This window comes from Prorops nasuta, unplaced genomic scaffold (assembly GCF_024137725.1).
Source record: "Prorops nasuta isolate Cenicafe-Biocafe unplaced genomic scaffold, Cenicafe_Pnas_1.2 PNAS00009, whole genome shotgun sequence".
Lineage (NCBI taxonomy): Eukaryota > Metazoa > Arthropoda > Insecta > Hymenoptera > Bethylidae > Prorops > Prorops nasuta.
In genome coordinates this window covers 7,765,757-7,788,176 of record NW_027116806.1, presented here as the reverse complement: position 1 = coordinate 7,788,176, position 22,420 = coordinate 7,765,757, and the positions used below count along the sequence as shown (strand labels likewise).

The window sequence follows — 22,420 nt, the reverse complement described above, 5'->3', positions numbered from 1 at the left end:
ATGCCACTGATGCCAGTCACCAGTGTAAAATATGTTGGCATTGATTGTGAGCATGAATTTTCATAGCTCTGATTCATTTCCCGATTCAATGATGCGATAACGTTCCGGTTTTCTCTCGGATTTGCAGTTTATAGTAAATTAAATAAATATTCAAAAACCCGCGAAATTGTGTATTAGATCTCATCAAATAGCGGGGAAAAGGTAGAATATTTGAATAAATAAAAACAACTGTATGAGTGTATGACCCATTATGATGGATTATAAGTTTTTCACCAGAAGATGAGTTGTTTCATACTCTGTCATTCTTACATCATAAATTTATTTAAAATTTTTCTGAATTTAGTTGAATAGAATTTTTTGTATAGTTTAGTTCCTCGGTTACATATGTGTAATGTGTATGTTTTCTTTATATCCAAAAGTTATAAATTTCTATCTGAGGTGAGCAAAGATTATAATTTCGAGTAATAATAATTTAATCTCAATCTTATCTTGTAAAAATGAAGATATGTCTTGAAAAAAGATGAAATTAATAAATAAAGTTTCTAACAATTATAGTATTAGTCAACAATTATACAATGACAATTGGCATGGCAGGTATAGGTGAAAGGTTATAAAGTAATTCATTGAGTTTCTAATTAGATTTTTTAATAGATGCTACTAGTATCTAAGTCCTTATTAATTAGGTATTATAAATTACATGAAGATCATGCCATTTAATATAAATCAATATTTCATTAAAAAAAAATAATATTAAACTTTGATTTATTATATTATTATTATTGAATAAAATATTATTAATAGAAAAGTAAATTAGGCTTTAAGATCAAAAAATATTAAAACAAAGTTGCATGTTTTTTTTTTTCAGTAAGAATTTATCAAAATGAGAATAATTTTGGTTAAATTTCGTGAAGTTACCCAGAAATATCCAATAGTAAGGGGTATGGCTTCATATACAGCAATTTGGCCAGTTGCAAGCTTATTGCAACAGAAAATAACTGGGAAAGAGGAATTAAGTTATATGCAAGCACTAAGGTTTAGTTTATATGGTGGATTTTTTGTTGCTCCTACATTGTATTGCTGGTTAAAATGTGCCTCTTTTCTATGGCCTAAGAGTGACCTTAAATCAGCTGTAACAAAGGTATATGTCTTTTTAATTTATTAATTAAGAATAAAAACATCTGAAACGTTTTAAGTGTTGCTTTATAAACTTTATTCACCTTGTTTAAAGGCTCTAGTTGAACAGGTAACGTATAGTCCAATGGCTATGTGCTGCTTTTTTTTTGGGATGAACTTATTAGAAATGAAACCAGTTTCGGAATGTGTTGAAGAAGTTAAGAAGAAATTCTTGCCAACTTACAAAGTATGAAAACTTATTTTACTCATTTCATAAGTTATAATAGGAAAAACTAAAAATTCCACATCTTTAGGTAGCAATTTGTGTATGGCCTTTTCTTCAAACTGTCAACTTTGTCTTAATTCCAGAACATAATCGTGTTGTTTATGTAAGTATTTGTAGTTTAATGTGGACATCCTTTTTGGCCTATATGAAAGCTCTAGAAACTAAAAGATTGGAAAAAGGTTTAAAAACCAAAAATAATTTTCAGACAAATGAAAGAGTTATATGATAGTATTTACTAGTGATTACTAAATTTAATTTATTTATAAAAAGTGTAATTTGTATATGAAAAGATAATAGATATTTATATTTTCATTATTATGTTTTAAGAATATTTAAATATAGCTGTGATAGAGCCACAGTACAAAGATACTAGAAATCTGTTCTTGTCAGAAAATTTTTTAAAGTAGTTTTACATTTAGTAATTAAAGTACTTAGAAAATATATAAGACATACTTTACATATGTAATTAAGTACCATGAAATGTGAAAGTTTTAAGAAAGTATTGGTATCAAGAGAAAAATTATAAAGACAATAAATAATATTTTATTGATGTAATTATTGTTAGAAATAAAATGTTTACATATGTTAATTTAAAGTTTTATTTTAAAAAATCCGAATGTAACTCCCTTGCATATTACAGTTTTTCTTAGTTTTTCATTAGTTATATTTCATCAAAATTTTGATCGAATTTTGTGACAATCAATCAAATTTAAAAATTGCTCTACAGAGAAAGAAAAGTTTGCTGAGCCTAACTATACATAGTATAACTTTTCTATGAGATAAGTCACGCAACATATAGAGAAATATCAGTAGTTCAGTAAATCAGCTGATTTCGGAATATAGCTTTAATTTCTAGTTATATCTGGTTATATCACTTACATTACATCCCGACCATCCCGTCCCAAGAAATTATTCGCTTAAACTGATCTGTCAAATGGTTTTAGTTTAACGATTTTTACTTGAAAATCTGTGTTCTTTGCAGTCAATTTTGAACATATGAATATTGACTGTTTTTTTTTTAACTTGATGATCAATTTTATTCATTGTTTTCAAGAAATACCAAAAGTTTTAAGGATGACCTGACGTAAGTAAGGTTATACTTAGCATAAAGAAAAAACAAAATCTATATTTAATAATATACATAATACAAAGCAACATAATAGATAGATGTAAATTATAGATTTAATATATTAATAATAGAAAGAAGGACCATGGCTCGCTCATCTGCACAATGTGATTCTGTAGCATATATGGATGGGGTGCACGTGAAAATTGCAGAAGCTTATAAGCCACCACGTAAAATGGGTTTACCAACTGTATATAATAATAAATTACCTGATGTGTCTAAGCCTATATTTGATTTTAGTTTAGAAAAGTCTGTGCTTGAAAAAGTAAGTTTAGTTTACATTTTTTATTTTATCAATAATATATTTTACATTTTAAGGTAAATAAAATAAAATTATATTAATAATTTTTAGATGTCTGAATGGAGAAAGGTAAGGCGAACTAATCATGAGATACGTCAAGTTAGATTAGAAGAGAAAAAGAAGAAAGAGGAAGAGCGATATAAATGCTCACAGACACTATCATCTACTGCTACAAATAATATATCTCTGAATATTGTTCCTACAGCTGACACATCCATTCTTACTCCTCAGCCTTTATCTCCACAGGCAAATGAAATACGAGAGAAAGTTAAAGAAAATGGATTAAATTATGCAGATTTTGATAATGATACTAGTAGTCCTTTTGATAATATGGAATTAAAAACTATCAATGACATGGAGGAATTAGCTCAGGTAGAGAAGCTTGTCTTTTTTTGTTTTATTTTATAAAACAAAATATATCGTATTATAACATACATTTTAACGAGATTAATATTTATATAGTTACTGCAATCTACACCACAATGGACACCAGAAGCCAAATCTGAACAGACTACAAATAACCTTAAAACTGAAAATGAATCTTCAATATGTAATAAAGAGAATGATGAATTACCAGATCAAACCAATAATAATGAAAATATAGATAAATGCAGTATTTCTTATCAAAGCGTATCAGAAATTGTACAAGGTCTTCAAAAAGAATTAGAGGTAATATTTAAATTATCATAAATCTAAAAGAGGAATTATTAATTGCTTTTTTTTTAAATATATAGAATTGGAAGCCTTGGCCAGATCTGGAAAGCCCTGAAGCTAATGTATCTAATTTTCAACAACACAGTGATTTAAGAGTACAAAGTAATTCAAAACTTACAAATCCCCTCTCAGATTTACTAGAAGAGGATAAACAATTAGCTCAACAGTTAGCTGATATGGGATTTCCCATTGCAAGAGCAGCTCGTGGTGTTCGTGATCTTGGAGGTGATGACAACAAGAAAGTGATAGAATATTTACTAGCTGTGCAGTCTTTGGAAGAAAATGGAATCCCTGGAGATGATGCAGAAAAAGCTTTAGTTCTTACAGAATATAATCAAGATAAGGCAAAAGCATATTGCAAAAATTTATATACACTTAAAGATTTAGGTTTCTCTGAAGACCAAGCTTCTTTGGCATTATTAAAGTGTAATATTGATCGTGACAAAGCCTTGGACTTTCTTATTAGCTAAGATTGTGCACAATAAAATATTAAAACTTTTTTATGCTTTTGAAAATGTAACATTATTTCATACTATATGAATAAACGAATATTGCTGTTTATTGTACATATATATAATCAAACTTAATTTTTGTTTAATAATTAAATGTTTTTCATATACCTTTCACATTGAATAATAAAAATATTTCTCTAGTATTAAAATATAATATTTATCCAACACTTAACAGGAACAATCTTTTGCTCATTAATTAATAATTGTAATTAATCAACACAATTCCAATCAAAGACTGTCATTGGATTAGATCTTTTCATGAATTCAGAAGCACACCTAAAAACAGAGTTTTAAACATTGTTTTAATAAATTGATGCAATTTACAAGCAACTAACTTTCATACCTTCTTTGACAAAACAGTGCTACTGATAATGTAGTTGTAAAATAAAGCTGTCCAATTATGACCCATGCTTCAGTAAAAATTGGTTGCTGGCAATCAATGTTGGTGCATATACTAATAGCTCCATTTATTATTAAATTATATGAAGTATTATCCGCATTCTGGATTTCAAATACAAATGCTTCTGCTAGTTTCATTGATTCATAATTAACAAACACCTCCCAATTAGTTCTTAAGTTTAATGTATGCTTGAAACTAAAAAGTATATGTACTATTGTTCATAAATTTTGCTCAATAATTTTTATATCTATTATAAGTTAATAAAATCATTTTAAACCTTTCAACATAAATTCTTCTTATGGCTAATTCATACAATGAAGTAGCTGTATTTTGATAAATATTATAAACTTTAAGTAGTTGTCGTGGTAATTCAATTAGAACATTATTATCTTGCAAACTTAATTTTATATTCATGTTTGAGAATTTATCTTTGTAATTAGTTTTACATCTGTAGTATACATCAAATGTGTCATTAAAATGACAAAACAACATGGAATAAAATTAAACTACATCTTTTTCATCCTATGCTAAATAACAAATAAAATAAAATAAAATAATAAAGAAATAAAAAAAAAATATTTCATCATAACAAAAAAAATGTATCTTACTCAAATTGAAATTTATTGATTGAACTGGCCCATGTAAACGAAAGGTGAGTATTGAGTTGGAGCAGAACTGGATAGGATAAATAATTTATATTATCATTTGCACTGTATCTAATAAGAGGTGATGACAAAAATCCATTCAAAGGTAAATGTTTTAGCCTATAAAAATTTGAAAATTTTTCATAACTGTAATATAATAACTACTTTTTGTTACTTCTATAAATACCTGTTGGAGCATACTGATATCACTGTTATTTTAGGAGCTAAAGTTAATCGGTTAGGAAGTTCTTTTAAAGAATTATTATCAACATTTAATTCTTGAAGTTTTGGTAAAGTTGCAATCCATTCAGGAAGAATAACCAAGTCATTTCCAGCAAGTGCAAGTATCTCCAATTTTTTCAAATTTATCATTTCTGTAGGTATTTTAAAAAATGAAATGTGTGCTTTTACAATTATTATATTTATGATTTAATTTTAGCGCCTTACTGTTTGGTAAGCTTGTTAAATGATTATCATTCAGTAATAAAGATTTTAAATTATAAAGGTTCCCAATACAGACAGGAATTTCACTCAATTCATTTTTGCTTAGATCTAATACTGTTAACTGATTCATCTGTTCTAATTCACTTGGTAATTCTTTTATAAAATTACCATACAAATATAAATTAGTAACATTATAAAGCTCTATGATCCATGAAGGCAATCCTGAGAGCTGATTCTGCTTTAGATATATCTCTTTTATATGAGTACCATACTTTCTTAATATCTCTGGTAACTCTGTAAGGTATCGATAATTCCAATGTAAAATAACTTTCTTTTGAATTTCACTTAATATTTCTGCTGAGGGTATATCCATGATAATATATTGGTTATTAAAATAATGGTGCAAGAAATTATCTGCAAATATGAAACAAATGAGATATTTAAAAAAATCTTTTTGTACAAATATTAATAATTTCAGCATGGATTTAATAAAAATAATCAAATTTCTTATAAATATTGTATAATTTTGTTTTACAAATTTCACTATACTTATAAAAACCTTAACAAAATATTAAAACTCATATAAATAGTTATATAATATTTAATTTCTTAAATATTTATGCTGATATTTTTTTGTTTCATCTTATTTAAAATATTGGAATAAATTTAAATAAATATAATAAACATAAAATTAAATAATATTTAAGGTTATAAAAATAATTGATAATGTTAATACTCTAAATTTTAAAGTTACCGGATACTAAATTAAATTTTAATTGAATTAAGCTTAAATTCCCAAAAATTTATACTATGCTTATTGTAGAATATCAGTTGGATTAGTACAAAAAAGCGTGATTAATACCAATTAATAATACTTCTAAAGAAAGCGAAAGCATAAATATGTTATGTGACATATGGTATGCATATCAAAGTACCAATACCAATAATCAAACTAAACCACTGAAAATTGAATGGATTAACGAATCTGTTCTGGTTCGACTAGTAACATATAGGTAGATGTGTGTTAGAAGTTTAGAAAATCGCCTAGATTGGTCTACATTAGGGCAATCAATCTGTGCCATTCAGGAGTATAGTTTGTAACGATACTGATACATTCGTATTCCATAAAATTGTGCTATTTGTCTAGCATCACTAATAATTAAGGCACTTAATCCCCCCTCCTAAACAAACAACTCCAATGTGACAATACAAGTCATAATTTGAAGAACAATTGGTGTATGTGTGGCCCTTCATCCCTGCAGTACCTCATGAAAAAGTAGAACTGATTGTTAATAATTAATATAAAAGAACAATTGAGCTTGCATTAGTTGCATTGCTTTAAGTTTCCTCTCTGTAGCCTGTGATTGCCTGCGATCATAGGGTACTACATAGTTACAAACTTTGCTATATTTACCAATACTTACTAGCCTGTGAATTATTCTTGATTGCTGTGGCTGTGTGAGTGGGTAGCCCTGTAGCGGCTGTAGAGTGTAGCTTGCGCCGGCCGCCGGCCTGCGGTAATGTTCAAGTCACCCAGCCTCCCCAGCTATACATACAGCTGCTTCTGGTGTTCAATTCAAGTTTCTATTGTCAATTTCACGTTGTTATTAATGAGTTTCGCAATAAAACAAAAATTATACCGGAAGAAAATAATTTAAATTTATTGAAATATGGAGCTTCTGAGAAGTTTATGGAGAAGGTCATCTCATCTTTACAAAATCCCTATACAATCTTCCCTTAGAAATAGGTAATTTTGAGTTAGCTTAACCTCAATTAAACATAAAGGTTGTAATAATTTTTTATTAATAATGTTTATTCTTGCACAAATTAGTTTTTTATTTTTTAATCTTATTTTTGTCGATATTTATTTTCTCTTTCGTCTTGCAATAAATTTCTTTCAATAATTACAAAATTGTTTATTTTATATGTAATTTAATTTATTTTTATACACATCAGCAGTGGGACAACATCAAATATAGCTGAGGTTACAGCTTTTTCAAGAGACGGTGATTCTGGCTTAATAGTGACAGATGCTGGAGAGACAAAACCAAAAGATGATATAGTTTTTAATGCTCTTGGTGCTACTGATGAACTGTCTTCGTATATAGGTTTGGCAAGAGAATTCGCATGTGATGGAGAAGTGCAGCACCCATATGTGGATAAATTAAAGCGTGTGCAAATGATTTTATTTGATCTAAATCATGCTATATCTAAATCTACTGTTGGAAAAACTAGATCTTTTGAAACTAAACACACAAAAGATCTGGAGGAGTGGATTTTAGAATACTCTAGTCAGCTTCCTCCACCAGAAGATTATATTATTCCAGTAAGAAATTTAATTTAAATGCAAATCAATTTCTTTTATTCAATAGAAGTTATTTATACTATTCTTGGTTTATCAGGGTGGAGGAAAAGCTTGTGCTTCGTTGCATGTTGCTAGGACTATATGTAGACGTGCTGAAAGAAGTATTACTTCTTTAGTACGTGATGGAATTCTGGATAAAGAAGCACAGATATATTTAAATAGATTAGCAGACTTTCTTCTCACCATTTCACGAATTGCTGCTAGATACGATCAACGTACTGAAAATATTTATATTCCGCGAGCAGAAGTTAATGAAGATAAATGAATTAAGAAATAAATAAAGTAAATTATTTTTAGTGTTTATAGAACATTCTCATTATATTCAATGTCATAACTGTTTAAATACACATGTGCAAATACAATTTGAAAAACATGTTATGTTATATTCATATAGCAATGAGAGATGTATTTTTAAGTTACTATGTTATATCTTAGAATATTTTATAATGAAATGTTCTGAGTATTCAGTGTATGTAAGAAAGTGAAAATAATAGAAGATAACCAGTGAATGCACTACTTTACAACAGTTAGCAATACTAAAATTTACTTATTACTTTTGTATTATGCATTTTATACTTTATTGAATCACTGAACATCATATATTATGTATTAATATATTTTGTAACCTGTGTTTAAGCGAATTCAACAAATTTTATTAATTAATATTGTATCCACTAAATACAATATAATTTACCAAAAAGTTTTTCAAGTTGAAATTGATATATTATAAATTATACTGATCAGAAATAGTTATTATTCGTTTTTTGGATATACATTAGGAATATGATTTGAATATGAAAAAAATATTTAAGATATCAGTAAAATTCATATAATAGTAACAAATCGTAGCCATAATTAATAATAAATATTTTAAATATTTATTAAAAACCAGCTGAATATTTTTACATCATGTAAAGTATACTGTACTTTAATTATACATGATTATTTCAAAATTCAGTAATCTTTTTTTTTTTAATAAAATATCACATGGCATAAAGTTTATAATAAAATATTACAGAAATAAATAATATACCTTTCTTTTTAACTGAACATATATATTAATTAGTTACTGAGGAAGTATAATTTTAACTTACATGTTTATTCTAATACTTCTTCTCCTTCAGTTATTTCTTTTAAATTTAACATATCAAGCTTTCCATTACCTTTTGTTTCTGATCTTATTAATTCATCAATTTCTCTATAATGGCCTGGATCAATTAAGCAAATTAAATTTAGTGATCCACTTTCCCACTCTTCAGTTTCAATTTTTGAAGTTAGCTTGACCAATTTCTCCCTAAGCTTTTTAACTTCTTTACCAGAAATAAAAATCCTGAGTCTCATTTGTGCTCGCTCTAATGGCATTATTGTTTTTAATTGAGGTATAACTTCGAGGGCCTGTTGCTTTGCATTTCGGTTAGGTTTAACAGAAAAATGTACATCTTTCATAGCTTTCTCAATCATGGTTACTGGATAGGGACGTTTTGACTCTGGATTGACACATTTATCAGCTACTGTGGTAGCTATATCTTTAAACATGGAATCTAAAGCAGAATGTCTCTCTTTGTCAGATACTTGTAGTTCTCCTTTTGCAAGAATTTCTTGACAAATTTCTGTCTGGTTATCTGTGCCAAAAGCTTTAATGAGATCCTCTTTTTTTGCAACTTGCCCTTTTGAAACATTTGTAAAAACTGTGTGTGTTTGCAATACTTCATCTATATCCTTTTCTCTAAAAGTAATATGAAAGATTAGTTTTTACATTATAAAAGGTTTGTTATATACTACTGCAATGGCATAATAAGTTAGATTGGAAAAAGAATATGCTGTGCCTGATTCAATTTAATGTGTTAGTATAATGGTGAAATGAAAAGAAAATAAAATTTATAGTTTGATGGAGATATTTCAAGGTTTGTTGCAATAGGTTAGGTAAAATATTTTAATCTAATGCAAGGAATAAGTAATATAAAGATTATACTAGTATATAACTTACTTACAGTTTATTACGCCAGGATATTACTTTATTTCTATAACATGCTATTTCATATCGTTTCCCAGCTTTTTTGACACGAACAACAGCAATGTTTGTAAGCCGTATTTGGTTTATAGGTGTAAAAATGGTTGACATGACTTAAAAATAAAGAATAAATTTAATGAATATTAGGTATACACCAAATCACTCAAAAGTGTATCCTCAATACAACTGAGCATAGAAACGCTAAATTATTCAATAAAAAGGATACTATATTAAGAAAACAAATATAAATCATGAATACCTTTAATAGACGTTTGTAATGTTTGTATTCGTGATCTTAAGTGAATTCAGATGGCAGCACAGCGATGTAACATGGCGGAAGCAATAGGGATAATAAAAAATTTCAAAAGACCTTACATACAAGAACAAGTAATATTAAATGCTCTAAGTATGTTATTTTTTGTAGATTATTATCATATTGTGAAAAATGTGTTATAATACAAGCACAAATACGAAAACTTTTCATATGTCATCATACAATCTATCCCTATTTCATTAGTTCTTACAGGCGGCAGCAGCGTCGATTGAGATCGCGAATTGTTGATAGGATTAATAAATTATTTGGCACTGTGTATCAGACACATTGATAACGTGTGTTTCGAAGGCTTTCACGTGAAATTTCTTTTTACTATGACGTCTGAAAACCAAAAAGCTGATCGCGATGAGCGCACTCGCGAACGAGTGAACGATATCACGTGATCACGTAGGCCGTAGGGGGACGGGGGAGGGGGACGATATTCTGCACGGGCGAACGCTACATGTGTAAACGCACATTTAAAATCATTAGACTCAATGCAAATTTATTGGTTTTTCATCATGAATTTCTCAAAGTGACTTGTGTAAGTAACGGCAGTAATAAATATGTTACCTATACTAACTATATAGGTGTTACACTTAATTCGCTCTAGAGTATGAATAGGAAAATTCATTTATCTTCGTAACTACAAATAAAATATTGCAGTTTTGCATAAAACATTTGGATCTTAACAGAAAGTATTTTCAGAAGAGGCGTCTTAAAAGTAAAATTAATATCTCTTATATTTACGAAAATGAATGAATTATTAAGTGCTTACTCTCCTGGAAATTAAATGAAACATCCTGTGTTTATAATGAAACACTTATACGCGAAGCCCTAAAGTTAGAACTTCAAAATTCATTTACCTCAATAATTCTAAAAGAGATATCACTTTTGGCCTGAGATCCTTTGAAATACAAATACAAAGAAACTAAAAAAAGGTCTATATAAAAAATTACTTTTATCTATAATTGTCGAGATCGCAATTTTTTACGTCTATGCTTCTATGCTTTGAGCCGTATTAAGCGGTTGTCATCCTGTATATATATATATATATATAGGGTTTGTTCTTTTTCACTGCACTATCGAACTGGTGTAATTAGTTGAAATAAGACAAACCAGACAAACATATGTTTTCTCGCTCTAACTTATTGCACTAGTGCAGTAATACAGCGAAAAAGAACAGACCTATATATATATATATATATATATGTGTGTGTGTGTGTGTGTGTATACGACTTAATAGCTCTATTTAAATAAAACTAATAATATATATAGTAAAATAGTCTAATCTTTTTGTATATATCAGGTTAACACTGTTGTTGCGATAATGCCTATAAATTCTACTTTTTGAATGAAATTGTTTTGACAAGACCAGTTGAATTTGGCGCGCAAACAGCAGAACACGAGTTTGCGCAAAAGAATCTTTTGTGGGGACTGTATCAAACATGGCCGTCATAAATGTAGAACCATTTAAAGTGCTTGGAAAATGATCGTTTTGCCGTGGTCCTGACGGCTCCATTATTAAACCGTGTGTGTTCAGTAACAGCGAAAGTGTTTCACGACGGTTTGGTAAATTGGTTGCTTTTTAACATGGCATTAGTGACAGTGCAACGTTCCCCAAGCGTTTCCAGCTCTCCACAGAGCTCGGTGAGTTTTGTATTTAAGTCGAATATCAACGCCTGTAACTCTTGTTATATACTCTACTCAATTAACCAACTATTGACCCTTCAGTTCTGATATTATCCCCCCAATTCCTCATTTTTTAAGAATGTTCTCCCCCTCTCTTTTTCCATATCCGAAAACCTCTTTGTTACTAAATCTATTTATTATTTGGCGGTACTTTCGCGGCTTAATGACAGAATACTAGTGTACATGAAGTATTTATCTTATTAAAATATAGAGCTAATACGTGAGAAAGATACAACAATGGCAAAATGTCAAATTGTAATGAAATTATATATTCCAACAATCATTGTTTTTGGTGCAGTTTTATATGATAAGATTGATCTCTCTTCGTAATTCGTATATTTATATTTTGACATTTTATCCATTTATTTACTTTTCCTTGTATGCAAAAATACCTTTGATGGACGCGTTTGATTAGTTTTATCTATTGGTTTTAGATGTGAAAGGTAATATCGCGCTACTCGTAGTTGCTCTGCAGCAAATGTCATTGTCATACTTCGCGCTTTTCTCTGTAGGCGGTATGGCGTAGGCTTTCATACAAGTTCCTCGAATCTTGTTAGGAAAAACAGTCAATCTATTTTTCGCTGTTAAATTCATAAAGCATGAAAAGTCTTCTAAAGTGAAATACGAAATTGAGCCTCTATGTTTTTTAACAGCCATTCTTCATGTACCTTTTTGTTATTATTTGACGTTTTATAATCTGGGCGCAAAACAACAATGCTTATCGAGCGTGCGCGTTTCTCTACTTCGACAAGTATTACTACTAAATGGAAATCGAGTAGTTTTATGATGTTAAAGTATATTTTTACTAATTCTTTTTTATCTTATTTAAAACTTCTGTGTAACTCACTAACCGAATTAAAACAACGTCATTCGCATGATCCAAATTCTTTAACGCTTTAGGGGAATTGAAGTGGACCTAACCTAGAAATCTTCTAGCTGCTTTACAAATCAGTGCATTATCGATTCTCAGGATGAAAATTTGAACGCTGTAAAGATATTTTGCCATTGCGCCAGCTTATTTGTTAATTGTGGAGGGAAAGAGAGCACGGGGAAAATTGTAGTGAAGGGAGGGGAATGGGAGAGGTAGAGAAGAGGCTGCTACGAACTGCACTGCAAGCTCATTTCATTTCAGTCTTAAGTGTTCGGTTCAGTCGGTATGACGCTAGCTGCCACTCGACAGAACAGTGGATCCAACATGAGGGATGCCGAATCAATTGAATAATATCTTTTAACTGCTTGCATTCGCCATTATCGCAACAGGTTTTTCCAATTACGTTTATATAAAACTCATTCAAATGCAACTAGTGAATCTGTTGTTCAGATTTGTGTATCGGTACATATTAAAATTTGTTCCTTTGACTCTCGCTTGCTGATTTGGAAATGTTAAAAACACAAGTGAATTACCGCAGACAGTTCAAATGATTATCATTAGGTGATCGTAAAGACACGTTTCGCAAGGTATAAATCGAGCTGTACTCGATTTATGGTGATATTCTATATAATTTCACGTGCACTTATTCCATTATTTACATTGTTTCCATCTGGGTGCGCGTAACGCATGAGCTAAAGCTGTAAACTTTGATTAGCATAAATATATAATACACATATGCTCTATACTATGTGGGCACTAAAATAAACTGAAATATTTGCTCCAGTTTTCTGGAATGCACTCGAATCTGTTTCTTACTAAGCCAAACCATAAAGTAGGTAGCACTTGTTATTTATGAATGTGACGTGCAAAAATAATTGATGCGCGCGAGCTTAGCACATTGTGCGGAGAGATTACTAGATTTCCGAGCAAGCTCTTTGTTTATTTGTTTGTTTTTTTTTTTAAGAAGAATGTGAGACTGGTTCTTTGAATAATGTTCGACGCTCGTTAAAAGTGGGCAAAACTCGAAGATGATTTTGTTAAAGCAAAAGAGTGATCTGCTTTATGGATTACCACCGTTGTCTGCGACTAAACCATCCTCGCCATGGCCTAGTACTAACACACTTTGGAACGAAGATGGAAGATTTCGTGGAAGAAAAAAAACGTGTGGTACGCGAGTCACGCAGCTTCGCGAAAAAGTCATTGCAAAAGTAAGAGGAAGAATTAAACAAAATATTCAGTAGAATGTGTTTTTAATCCATTCTAACAATTAGTTTGATGTAAAGCAATAAATATATCACCCCAACGAAATTTTTCAAAGAATCCTTATGGTGAATTGGATGAATTATCTTAGTCTCTCTTGTTCGATTTAATATTGGTTTAACAATGAATGTTTTGAACTAATCCCAGTATTGTATAATAGGTATAATTAAAGAAGTCATAATAGTCAACTTGGTCGACGTAATTATTTTTATTATTAGGAATGCCAGTCAGTAAATTAATTCATTGTGGAGAACATGAACTGATTGTTCTTTTATCGATATTTTATTGATATTTGTCTGATCGTTATGGCTTATTTAAGTTATTTATCTGCTTGATCGACGACGCCGGAGCATATGACATATTTGTAGTCTTCCTTAACTTTTGGTAGTATAAATATATATAATATTGATATAATTGAATTCTTTACATTAATATACATGTATTATTTAATAACTCTTAATAAATAATTTAGGAACTAATCAACACGTGCAAAAGAATAGGATTTTCCTGAATATAACACTTTAAATTCAATGGAACTTTATCAAAATTATGAAAGTTTTATTTTTAAATTGCTACCCCTACTCCCTCTTTCTTTCATCTCATTAAGGATTGGATTACCCATATTAACATTTCATATATTTAATCGATGCTTTGTATAATATATCGAATAAAAAAGCTATAGAATATTCCAATGACTGAACTTGGTGTTTTTAAATTCCTGATACAATTATTTTTCAAATAATATTTACATCCGGTTTAAACTATTATACAATCGATTAAGGTTTTCAGGAAGTTTTAAAGAATTTAGGAAGGTTTTAAAATGTGAAAACGTATTATATCGTCGAAAAATTGGAATCTTTCAGATAAAGATCTAGTTTCATAATGATATAATGAGTATAGCTGGTTACACAGGTAAAATAATTATCTGGTGAAATATCGGAGGACGTAACAAATATTAACCAAGACTTTTAAATAGTAGATAATGCATTACATAACAACAGGAAATAAAAGAATTCTGCAGTAAAGATTAAAAAAAAAACAACAGCGAATGTTAAATTGAAACGAATATTAAGGTAAAAAATAGGGTTAGTATATAGCAAATAATAATAATTATAGATATTCAATGTTCAACATAATTTAGAGATAAAATCACATATAAAGATGCTAAATAGAATATATAAAAAGGGCCTTTAGCCACCCCTTTCATCCTGCGTGACGGTTACGCTAGCAAAAGTAGTTGTACTACTAGTAAAGGTAAAAATGCTTTCTGATTAAATAATACTAGTATTGTTTTAAGCTTATATTAAAATGCTTACGTAAATAAGAAATTACTTTTCTCAACATTTTCATTATGAAACATATATAAGATTGAGCAATTGTTCTATTTTTAATATTCTATACCATTTCTAAAGATTTATTTATTTGGAAATAAGAATTATTACGATTATGAAGTTTTTTGTTAAATCAGTTTTTTAATAGAGGCTTGCAATAATAATAATAATGGGACAGATAAAATTATAATAATAAAAACTTGCTTTTATCGTTGACTTTTTTAAATGATTATATCGAGAAGAAGAAACAGAAAAGAAACTATAATCGTAAGTATGTTAGGCAGCGAACGAAGATTTCCCATGCATCATCCATGTGTAGAATATATGTATTTCCAGTGAGACAACAAATGGCAAGATTTTTTTTCCCTCTACATCGTTTCTGCACTGTATACTTTTCTCTGCCTATTACCTTATTTACTTATAAAGTTAACGTTAAAATTACAGTGACACAGTGAGCATCACTGTACATTAATAAATTTTTATTGTATATTCTTACTAAACGTAAAACGTAGCAGCGAACAGACTTTCCTCTCAGTACCCACTAATCTTGATTTGCCATAAGCAGTACTCTTCACTGTTCACCTACTTCTTACCAATAATCAAGCAGTAACATCTTGATCCAAACACTGAGACTGGAAGTGCTTAGTACTCGCAGCTAAATCAAATGTTTACACGAATGTAATATGCAAAGTTTTTATTTTTATATACATGTGAACAATAAAAAAATAAACTTAACGCTTCTATGCGCTTGAATATTTTTCCTTGTAAAATAATTGAATTTTAATAATAATGAGAAAGTAAACAATACAAAGGAGGAAGACAAGGGAAGCTTATTCATCAAAGTGTTGACGCGCAGAAGTATTTGAGACTCGTGTACAATGAAATGGTGAAATTATGGATCAAACAACAATGGATAGTAGCGGAGTCACTAAACAAGAAAGTAAACGCGAAATGTCGTGACATTTCAAGCATCGTTTCTTCGCATTCTCACATTATTTCTCTCGACGAAATGTAAACTAGTAATTAAGTAACAGAGTAATTCTATGGTGTTACAAAATTTATGAGGAGAAATTTATTTACAATATTAAACAACAGACTTTTCGGTTCTCCACTGGGCTTTGTACGATTTACTTAACAGTATGTCTATTCAGGAACTCAAGGACTGTAGTGAGATAAAATAAATTACGCACAATAATACTAATAATGATAATGATAATAGATGAGTTGCTGGTTGGTATATTATTTATACGTAATTATTGCTAACTTTATATAATATTTATTTTTCATTGTATGGAAAGGGAGGAAGAGAAAATAGAGAATACAACGGCTTATCTTTATAATCATCTTAATTTTAAGGATCCAGTGAAAATACTGTCTCATTATGCGGTTTCTTATAGCTACTTAAGATACGCGAAGCACAAGTGGTAAAATCGTTGGCCTTTGCAAAGGTCAAGTGACATAATCGTACATGCAAAATGTTCTCGCTACTTTTTCTACCTTTTTTTTCTTTTTTGTGGTTTTGTGTCTTTTGCTTTTGCTCTTAACGATCTTAAGTAATTCTCGTATTAAGCCTATGTTTATCGTACTCCAATATACATTATTATATCAAATTTTATCATATTCTATATATAGTTATTAAAAAATTTTACTAAATATGTTAGTAAATTTGGTTATTTAATTTTGGAATTTTTTGTCGTATCAAGTTTAATAAAGATTCATATATATAGTTACACAAAACTCGTGAATATTGTCTAATGAAAATAATGTAGGTAATATATTCATTGATTTAAGAGGGGGATTATTAAAAGGATCTATAGGATAGGACTAATAATTTACACGATATACCAAACGTTGCCATGTATTGGTTAAAGGATTTTAAGGATGCAGTTAATAGCTTAGTTTCTACAGGATGGCTCAAAAAAATTGTCTTCATTTATGAAATACTATGATGTAGAGACGAAAGATAATACTGCTAAACAAAGATCTCTTAGTAATGGTTGCTGTACGCTTATCCATATAATTTTTTATTAATCTTAACAAATATAAGCATTGCAAAAATTTCCTATTTCAATTATAAGGATTAAATCCTATTATTATGCATTTTCTCTAATTACACTATGTTGCAACAACATATTAATCATTCACCACGCGAGCTTTAATTGCAATTAATAAAAAAATTTATATGAAATATTTTTCGTGCCTATCCTTTTCTTATTACAAACATTATAATAACAAAGGTTTATTTATACCACGTTTACTGCACTCAAAAGTTTATAAGCAAGGCAATAAAAAGTAGAGTTTATGTAAAATTTCAGTCATGGTAAGTGTAGATTTAATTGGCCGAATGTGCAAATAAAGAGTCTTTCTCGAAGGACTTGGATTGGAATCTCTTGAAAGGCCAACGTGGCATCTACTTATTGCTATGCGAGCATTTTGTTCGCCCTGAAAGCCGCAATTAAAAAAAGATGCGCCTCGGCCACTGATTCTCCTCGCAATCTTCTTTTCACCAAATGAAAGACTCTATTTTTGGCCAAAGCGCTGGAAAATTGCTCCTACCGCTAATAGCTCGTGCTATTTTATGCATTCGCGCGATAAATTTCACTACTACGCCTGTTTCTCAACTACTACGATTCCCGAATCTTCTGCAAAGAATCCTCCTAAAAATGCAGGAATATTCTGCTGAAAACTGATGTACCAATTCCTTTTTAAAACCGTCAATCTAAATGTCACGTGTCTTTCACAGTTCTTCTATCCCAAATAACAAATGACATTAAAATGAGGATTAAAATGAAAATATTCTATTAGCAAAGAAAAACGAATTACGCAGGAGTTTGAATGCTTTTCGAGTTGCTAGTGTGTCATGTAGGTTGCTAATTATAGAATCGGAGGGAGCTAATAGAAGTTATAGGGTACGTGCTTGATAAAGGAGATGATAGATTACTCTCTGGACAAGAGAATGGAAAGTTGGGTGTGGTTCCCTCGCAGAAACATCGGGGTACGAGCCCCATCTTCCTGCTTGGCCCGATCCCCTTGTTACGTCATTGAAGATCCTTCTTTATCACGCTTACTTGCAACTCGTAACCCTCTATTGGACCACTTGTACCAGTCTCTGCAATTGATCTTCGACGACCACTTTGATAGAATCTACTATATATCATGATCTCGTGCTTTTTCCAACTCGTATCAATTAAGGATAACTGCTTATCTACTGGTGCTTTACTTACTTATATATATAGTGACATAGGGGGGAGCTCCTTTATTGACAACTGCTAATGGCAATAAGACTGATCGATATACAACGATATCGAATAATAAATCATTCTAATCTTTAAAGCTCTACTTCTCTCTGTACACGTGTGCCAATTCTCTACTATTTTACACACAACTGTTCGATTCTCTAATTGAAAAACATTTGGACGAATGTAGGAGCTTTTACAAGTTGGATTAATGTGAAAGGGTTGAACGGGAAGGTATATCCCGGTATAATCCAGTTTAGGAAAGGGTGCATACGATGAAACTCTACTTACCAGTTTCGCGCAGTCTTAAATACATATTAAGGCTATAATAATTTCTGCTGCTGCACGGTGTATCCCCAGGGCATATCTCGGAATAAGGCAGAGGAGGTTTCGATAGGAAACCACATGGATGGAATCCTAGGGATGACTAAGTATAAGCTACACGGCTCATAGTCCTATGGGGAGGAAGCTTATGGTTTTGGGAAAGGGTATACAATCAGCCACCCTCGTCACTTTGCATATTCCGAACGCGTTCTGCTCCACAAAATATGCACTTTCGTTTGTCGAAGGGCCTGAGAGGGTACCGGCATTTTTCTATCGCGACCAGAGAAAGGGTGCTTTGCCTAGTCTATTGATTTTGAGGCTTCCCCTTTCAGCTATGTTGCATCTATTCGCACTCTCGCTAGACTCACGTACCCACTTCTGTGCTCCTAGACACTCCAAACGCTCGTTTTCGAGGCATTTAAATGTCTACACGTATGTATATATACAGAGTTTTTTTTATCCATAAATTCTTTGTTTCAGGATTCAGGCGCTGGTGCACCTGCGGACGATGACGATGCTGCGAGAAGCTGTAAAAGGTAGGATGGAAGCCAATTTTAATACTTGTTATACTATACATAGCATATTTTTTCATAGAAAATTAATTGTTTCGATTCCTCTCTTTGTCCCCATAGTTGATAGCTTCAACCTTGTGTTTTCCATATAGAGGAAATCAGTTTAATCAGTGGGAAAAAATCGAGTTATCTTTCGCATTTCCCGCGCGGCGTAGCTCCAGGCCTTCTGCTTTCTTCGTTATGCAGTAATTGAATCAGGCTGCGGGAGAAAATGATTTCCCTTGGAGCTTCCTTGAGTAAACTGACAACGCAAACAGTCACGCGTTCTTCGTGCTGTGTGCATCTCTCAGGAAGTAATACCGCGACTCTTTTCCTCATGCCATCTTCGTATAGGCCTCGCGTTTTAATTGTTCGACTTTCTACGATTTTGCGCAACAGCACACTCTAACGCTGACTAAAGTTACGTTCCTCAGTCATTCTGAGCCGGAAGTGAGAAAACTTCGTTGAACCGGAAAATTCGCCGAACGATAATAGGTATTGTATAAATTTTTACAAGTTTTTGTCGAGTCGACTGTGATTTTTAATCACTTTTCGTTAAATTGAAGTTGGATTATATTTTGTCGATCCGTCGTAATGAATTTATGGAGGGAAACTGCAACACGTCGCTGAACGAAAGTGATCGAACTCTCGGAGAATCTACTGAAATTTATTCGTTATGCATAATTTATGTTGAAAGGATATTTCGTGAAAACCTTATTTATGCTAAGAACAAAATATATTTCACTTGATCTTAATGAATATTTATTCCATATTAATAACTTATATCTCTACATAATATCAAACACTTGAAATTAATAGATTAAATTTGATTTGATTTATTCAGTGTTTTATTACAAAAACTAAATAAATGTCTCAAAAGACGCATACTCACAGTGTTATTTACTTGAATAAAAAGAAAATTTCATATGTATGCCGACAAAAAGATTTTATGCTCATGCATCATCGATATTCATGAAACTTTGCATAACTGTACAAATTTACCGAAAATAAACTGTGAATTAACTTCTGAGAGGAAAGCATTAACACTTCCTGGGCGTATCCGGATGGAGTAGCTTGTACCGCGTTGAAAGCTTATTTGCGTATTACGTACAGTATACTACAAAAATTATTAAGCTATCTAAGTGGTTCGGCTAAAAGCTAGACTATTTTTTTTTGCGCGTATGCTAAAAGCCAATCATCCGTTAAGATTATCATCGAGATTAGGTAAAAGTGAGTATGTAGTGGAGGTAATGCCGAGATGAGTCGAAAGATGAGAATAAGAGTAGATCAAAGGATAAAGCTGGGATTGCTTCGTGATGGACATTAATGAGTTTGCGGTCGATGTCTAAATTGACGATAGGTCAGTCGGAACGGGAAAGTACACCAGAAACAGGTACCTTATGCTAGGGTGGATCGGAATCCAATTGGGAAAATAGTTATTTCCTCTGCTAAACTGTAATTAGATAACTTCTTCCTCTTTCGATATTATTTTTCTTTGCTAACGAGCTGCTTCATTTTTTACCATTCATGTGTGTGCAATTCCTTCTTTTTCTATGAATAAAAAAATACTGTAAATAAATCCTGTTTTATTACATAACCAAATATAGTCTGCTTGATCGCAATAATCTCGTGCAGGTAAACGAAGTCACCTGTGAAACGCGTAGTCAACAAATAATTTCGTGTCGTTTTAAAATTATTCTCCTCGTTGTTCATAATTAACCATGCATAAGGTACTTTGTTATAATTATGCATTGAATTTTCTTGTTGACGATTATCGCAAGCAAGATGCTTCTAAGGTAAGTACACAAATGTGTATATATATATACATATAATGAACGATATAACAAGCACGTGACAATCAAATGATACTGAGACTCTTTCTCAAGAAGAATTTTCCTCTTATATTCTTGTTCGTGCAAAGATTGATCATTATCATCTGGTAAAAAAACACGAAATATTTTTTTCTACAGAAAAAACGAAAGCGATTTTCGTTCTTTTCTTCGCTATACAAAGACGATTAGCATATTTGGTAAATGGTTACAGCTAAGGGAGAAATGTGTAGAGAGCATTTATGGCCACGATAATTAGACTTGGCTAGACGGCATTGAGAATTTTTTCATTGGCAATTTATTGCGTCGAGCGAGTCATTGCTCCAAGATTTATCGTATAAATCTTAGCGTTTGTAGCCTGATTGCTTGCAAGTTTCTGACTCTTGGTATCGAAGTGCTTATAACACAGTGTAGTAGTAATGCACTGGGGATCCCATAAGCATTTGCATGAGCTGCTGCATAAATCAAGTTTCGTATTTACCGAGCGATTTAAATAAGGACGAATATATCATGTCGAAAGTATCGTTATATGCCTTGGTTAGTTGTAGCTCGAAGCTGCTTCGAGCTTGATCGCTAAAGAGCAGCTTCATTATACCTGCATTAAGGGAAATAAACTCTTTCGCGATATAAGTTAATATTTCTAGTGTATCTTACAGCTTGTAAATAATAATAACGCCTTGGACAATGTTATTATTTGTGAATTGCGTTAGAAACAATTCTGGATAACATATATATACAATTATGTCAGAATAATGTTATATATATATATAATATTGATTAAATTGATAGCCGAGCGTAAAATGGAGAAAAATTACGAGTTTATTGAAACTTTCTAGTTGGTTTATAGCTAAAAGGAATATTCGTCGTTTTAAGAGAAATATGTCGTGCGTATAATTACAGTAACGATATAGTCTAGACGATAAGGTTTTTTTCTGGTTCTTTACTTTGAACAGAATTATTAGCCTTTTGTAAATATTGTTAAAAAAAAAAAAACTAGTAAAATCTCGAGGAATAATAATTACCAGATCAGCATGTTAATATAGTAGGAACGATGAAGCTGAAAAATAGCCTAAAGGATACTATATACAACTCGCATG

At 30.9% G+C, this 22,420-nt stretch overlaps 6 protein-coding genes across 11 annotated transcripts in view; 4 read left to right on the top strand and 2 right to left on the bottom strand.

Moving 5' to 3' along the window:
• The first annotated feature begins 46 nt into the window (after positions 1-46).
• On the top strand, positions 47-1,949 carry LOC136776369 (mpv17-like protein). Of its 2 annotated transcripts, none has more exons than XM_066731835.1 (4): positions 47-201; positions 866-1,138; positions 1,229-1,360; positions 1,428-1,949. In XM_066731835.1, exons 2-4 carry the CDS (start codon positions 881-883, stop codon positions 1,623-1,625), a joined length of 588 nt encoding a protein of 195 aa, XP_066587932.1. In that variant the 5' UTR covers positions 47-201; positions 866-880; the 3' UTR covers positions 1,626-1,949. The 2 variants fall into 2 exon arrangements, with proteins under 2 accessions (XP_066587932.1, XP_066587931.1); XM_066731834.1 differs by having other exon boundaries at positions 51-438.
• Positions 1,950-2,266: 317 nt separating this feature from the next.
• Positions 2,267-4,147, top strand: LOC136776333 (ubiquitin-associated protein 1). 3 transcript variants are annotated; one of them, XM_066731776.1, is made up of 5 exons: positions 2,267-2,483; positions 2,580-2,790; positions 2,878-3,198; positions 3,289-3,495; positions 3,561-4,147. In XM_066731776.1, exons 2-5 carry the CDS (start codon positions 2,611-2,613, stop codon positions 4,008-4,010), a joined length of 1,158 nt encoding a protein of 385 aa, XP_066587873.1. In that variant the 5' UTR covers positions 2,267-2,483; positions 2,580-2,610; the 3' UTR covers positions 4,011-4,147. The 3 variants fall into 3 exon arrangements, with proteins under 3 accessions (XP_066587873.1, XP_066587874.1, XP_066587872.1); XM_066731777.1 differs by having other exon boundaries at positions 2,567-2,790; XM_066731775.1 differs by having other exon boundaries at positions 2,269-2,483; positions 2,600-2,790.
• Positions 4,148-4,189: 42 nt separating this feature from the next.
• Positions 4,190-6,084, bottom strand: LOC136776332 (leucine-rich repeat-containing protein 28-like). 3 transcript variants are annotated; one of them, XM_066731771.1, is made up of 6 exons: positions 5,544-6,084; positions 5,284-5,470; positions 5,061-5,216; positions 4,730-4,900; positions 4,396-4,647; positions 4,190-4,328 (listed from the first exon to the last, which is right to left on the bottom strand). In XM_066731771.1, the coding sequence occupies exons 1-6, from the start codon at positions 6,019-6,021 to the stop codon at positions 4,262-4,264; spliced, it is 1,311 nt and encodes a 436-aa protein (XP_066587868.1). In that variant the 5' UTR covers positions 6,022-6,084; the 3' UTR covers positions 4,190-4,261. The 3 variants fall into 3 exon arrangements, with proteins under 3 accessions (XP_066587868.1, XP_066587869.1, XP_066587870.1); XM_066731772.1 differs by having other exon boundaries at positions 4,730-4,915; positions 5,073-5,216; XM_066731773.1 differs by lacking the exon at positions 4,730-4,900.
• Positions 6,085-6,990: 906 nt separating this feature from the next.
• LOC136776335 (corrinoid adenosyltransferase MMAB-like) lies at positions 6,991-8,611 on the top strand. The gene is made up of 3 exons (XM_066731779.1): positions 6,991-7,287; positions 7,497-7,866; positions 7,943-8,611. The coding sequence occupies exons 1-3, from the start codon at positions 7,211-7,213 to the stop codon at positions 8,168-8,170; spliced, it is 675 nt and encodes a 224-aa protein (XP_066587876.1). The 5' UTR covers positions 6,991-7,210; the 3' UTR covers positions 8,171-8,611.
• Positions 8,612-8,792: 181 nt separating this feature from the next.
• On the bottom strand, positions 8,793-10,618 carry Sbds (SBDS ribosome maturation factor). The gene is made up of 3 exons (XM_066731778.1): positions 10,176-10,618; positions 9,897-10,029; positions 8,793-9,631 (listed from the first exon to the last, which is right to left on the bottom strand). The coding sequence occupies exons 2-3, from the start codon at positions 10,025-10,027 to the stop codon at positions 9,004-9,006; spliced, it is 759 nt and encodes a 252-aa protein (XP_066587875.1). The 5' UTR covers positions 10,028-10,029; positions 10,176-10,618; the 3' UTR covers positions 8,793-9,003.
• A 1,061-nt stretch (positions 10,619-11,679) lies between these two features.
• The window catches only part of ssh (Protein phosphatase Slingshot), a 91,865-nt gene continuing 81,124 nt past the window's right edge, over positions 11,680-22,420 (top strand). The window contains exons 1-2 of the mRNA XM_066732144.1: positions 11,680-11,879; positions 19,424-19,479. Coding sequence (XP_066588241.1) covers positions 11,823-11,879; positions 19,424-19,479 — 113 coding nt within the window. The 5' untranslated portion in view covers positions 11,680-11,822. The remainder of the gene's footprint in view (positions 11,880-19,423; positions 19,480-22,420) is intronic.

Excerpts from the sequence above, each read along its gene's own strand:
- LOC136776369 (XM_066731835.1), top strand. The coding sequence starts at position 881 with ATGAGAATAATTTTGGTTAAATTTCGTGAAGTTACCCAGAAATATCCA. Across the intron at positions 1,139-1,228 it reads TTAAATCAGCTGTAACAAAG|GCTCTAGTTGAACAGGTAAC; the intron begins GTATATGTCTTT and ends CCTTGTTTAAAG. Across the intron at positions 1,361-1,427 it reads AATTCTTGCCAACTTACAAA|GTAGCAATTTGTGTATGGCC; the intron begins GTATGAAAACTT and ends CCACATCTTTAG.
- LOC136776333 (XM_066731776.1), top strand. The coding sequence starts at position 2,611 with ATGGCTCGCTCATCTGCACAATGTGATTCTGTAGCATATATGGATGGG. Across the intron at positions 2,791-2,877 it reads AAAAGTCTGTGCTTGAAAAA|ATGTCTGAATGGAGAAAGGT; the intron begins GTAAGTTTAGTT and ends AATAATTTTTAG. Across the intron at positions 3,199-3,288 it reads ACATGGAGGAATTAGCTCAG|TTACTGCAATCTACACCACA; the intron begins GTAGAGAAGCTT and ends ATATTTATATAG.
- LOC136776332 (XM_066731772.1), bottom strand. The coding sequence starts at position 6,021 with ATGCTGAAATTATTAATATTTGTACAAAAAGATTTTTTTAAATATCTC. Across the intron at positions 5,217-5,283 it reads ATATCAGTATGCTCCAACAG|GCTAAAACATTTACCTTTGA; the intron begins GTATTTATAGAA and ends AAATTTTTATAG. Across the intron at positions 4,916-5,072 it reads TGGGCCAGTTCAATCAATAA|TGATGTATACTACAGATGTA; the intron begins ATTTCAATTTGA and ends TAATGACACATT.
- LOC136776335 (XM_066731779.1), top strand. The coding sequence starts at position 7,211 with ATGGAGCTTCTGAGAAGTTTATGGAGAAGGTCATCTCATCTTTACAAA. Across the intron at positions 7,288-7,496 it reads CAATCTTCCCTTAGAAATAG|CAGTGGGACAACATCAAATA; the intron begins GTAATTTTGAGT and ends TATACACATCAG. Across the intron at positions 7,867-7,942 it reads CAGAAGATTATATTATTCCA|GGTGGAGGAAAAGCTTGTGC; the intron begins GTAAGAAATTTA and ends TTGGTTTATCAG.
- Sbds (XM_066731778.1), bottom strand. The coding sequence starts at position 10,027 with ATGTCAACCATTTTTACACCTATAAACCAAATACGGCTTACAAACATT. Across the intron at positions 9,632-9,896 it reads ATATCCTGGCGTAATAAACT|AGAAAAGGATATAGATGAAG; the intron begins GTAAGTAAGTTA and ends TATTACTTTTAG.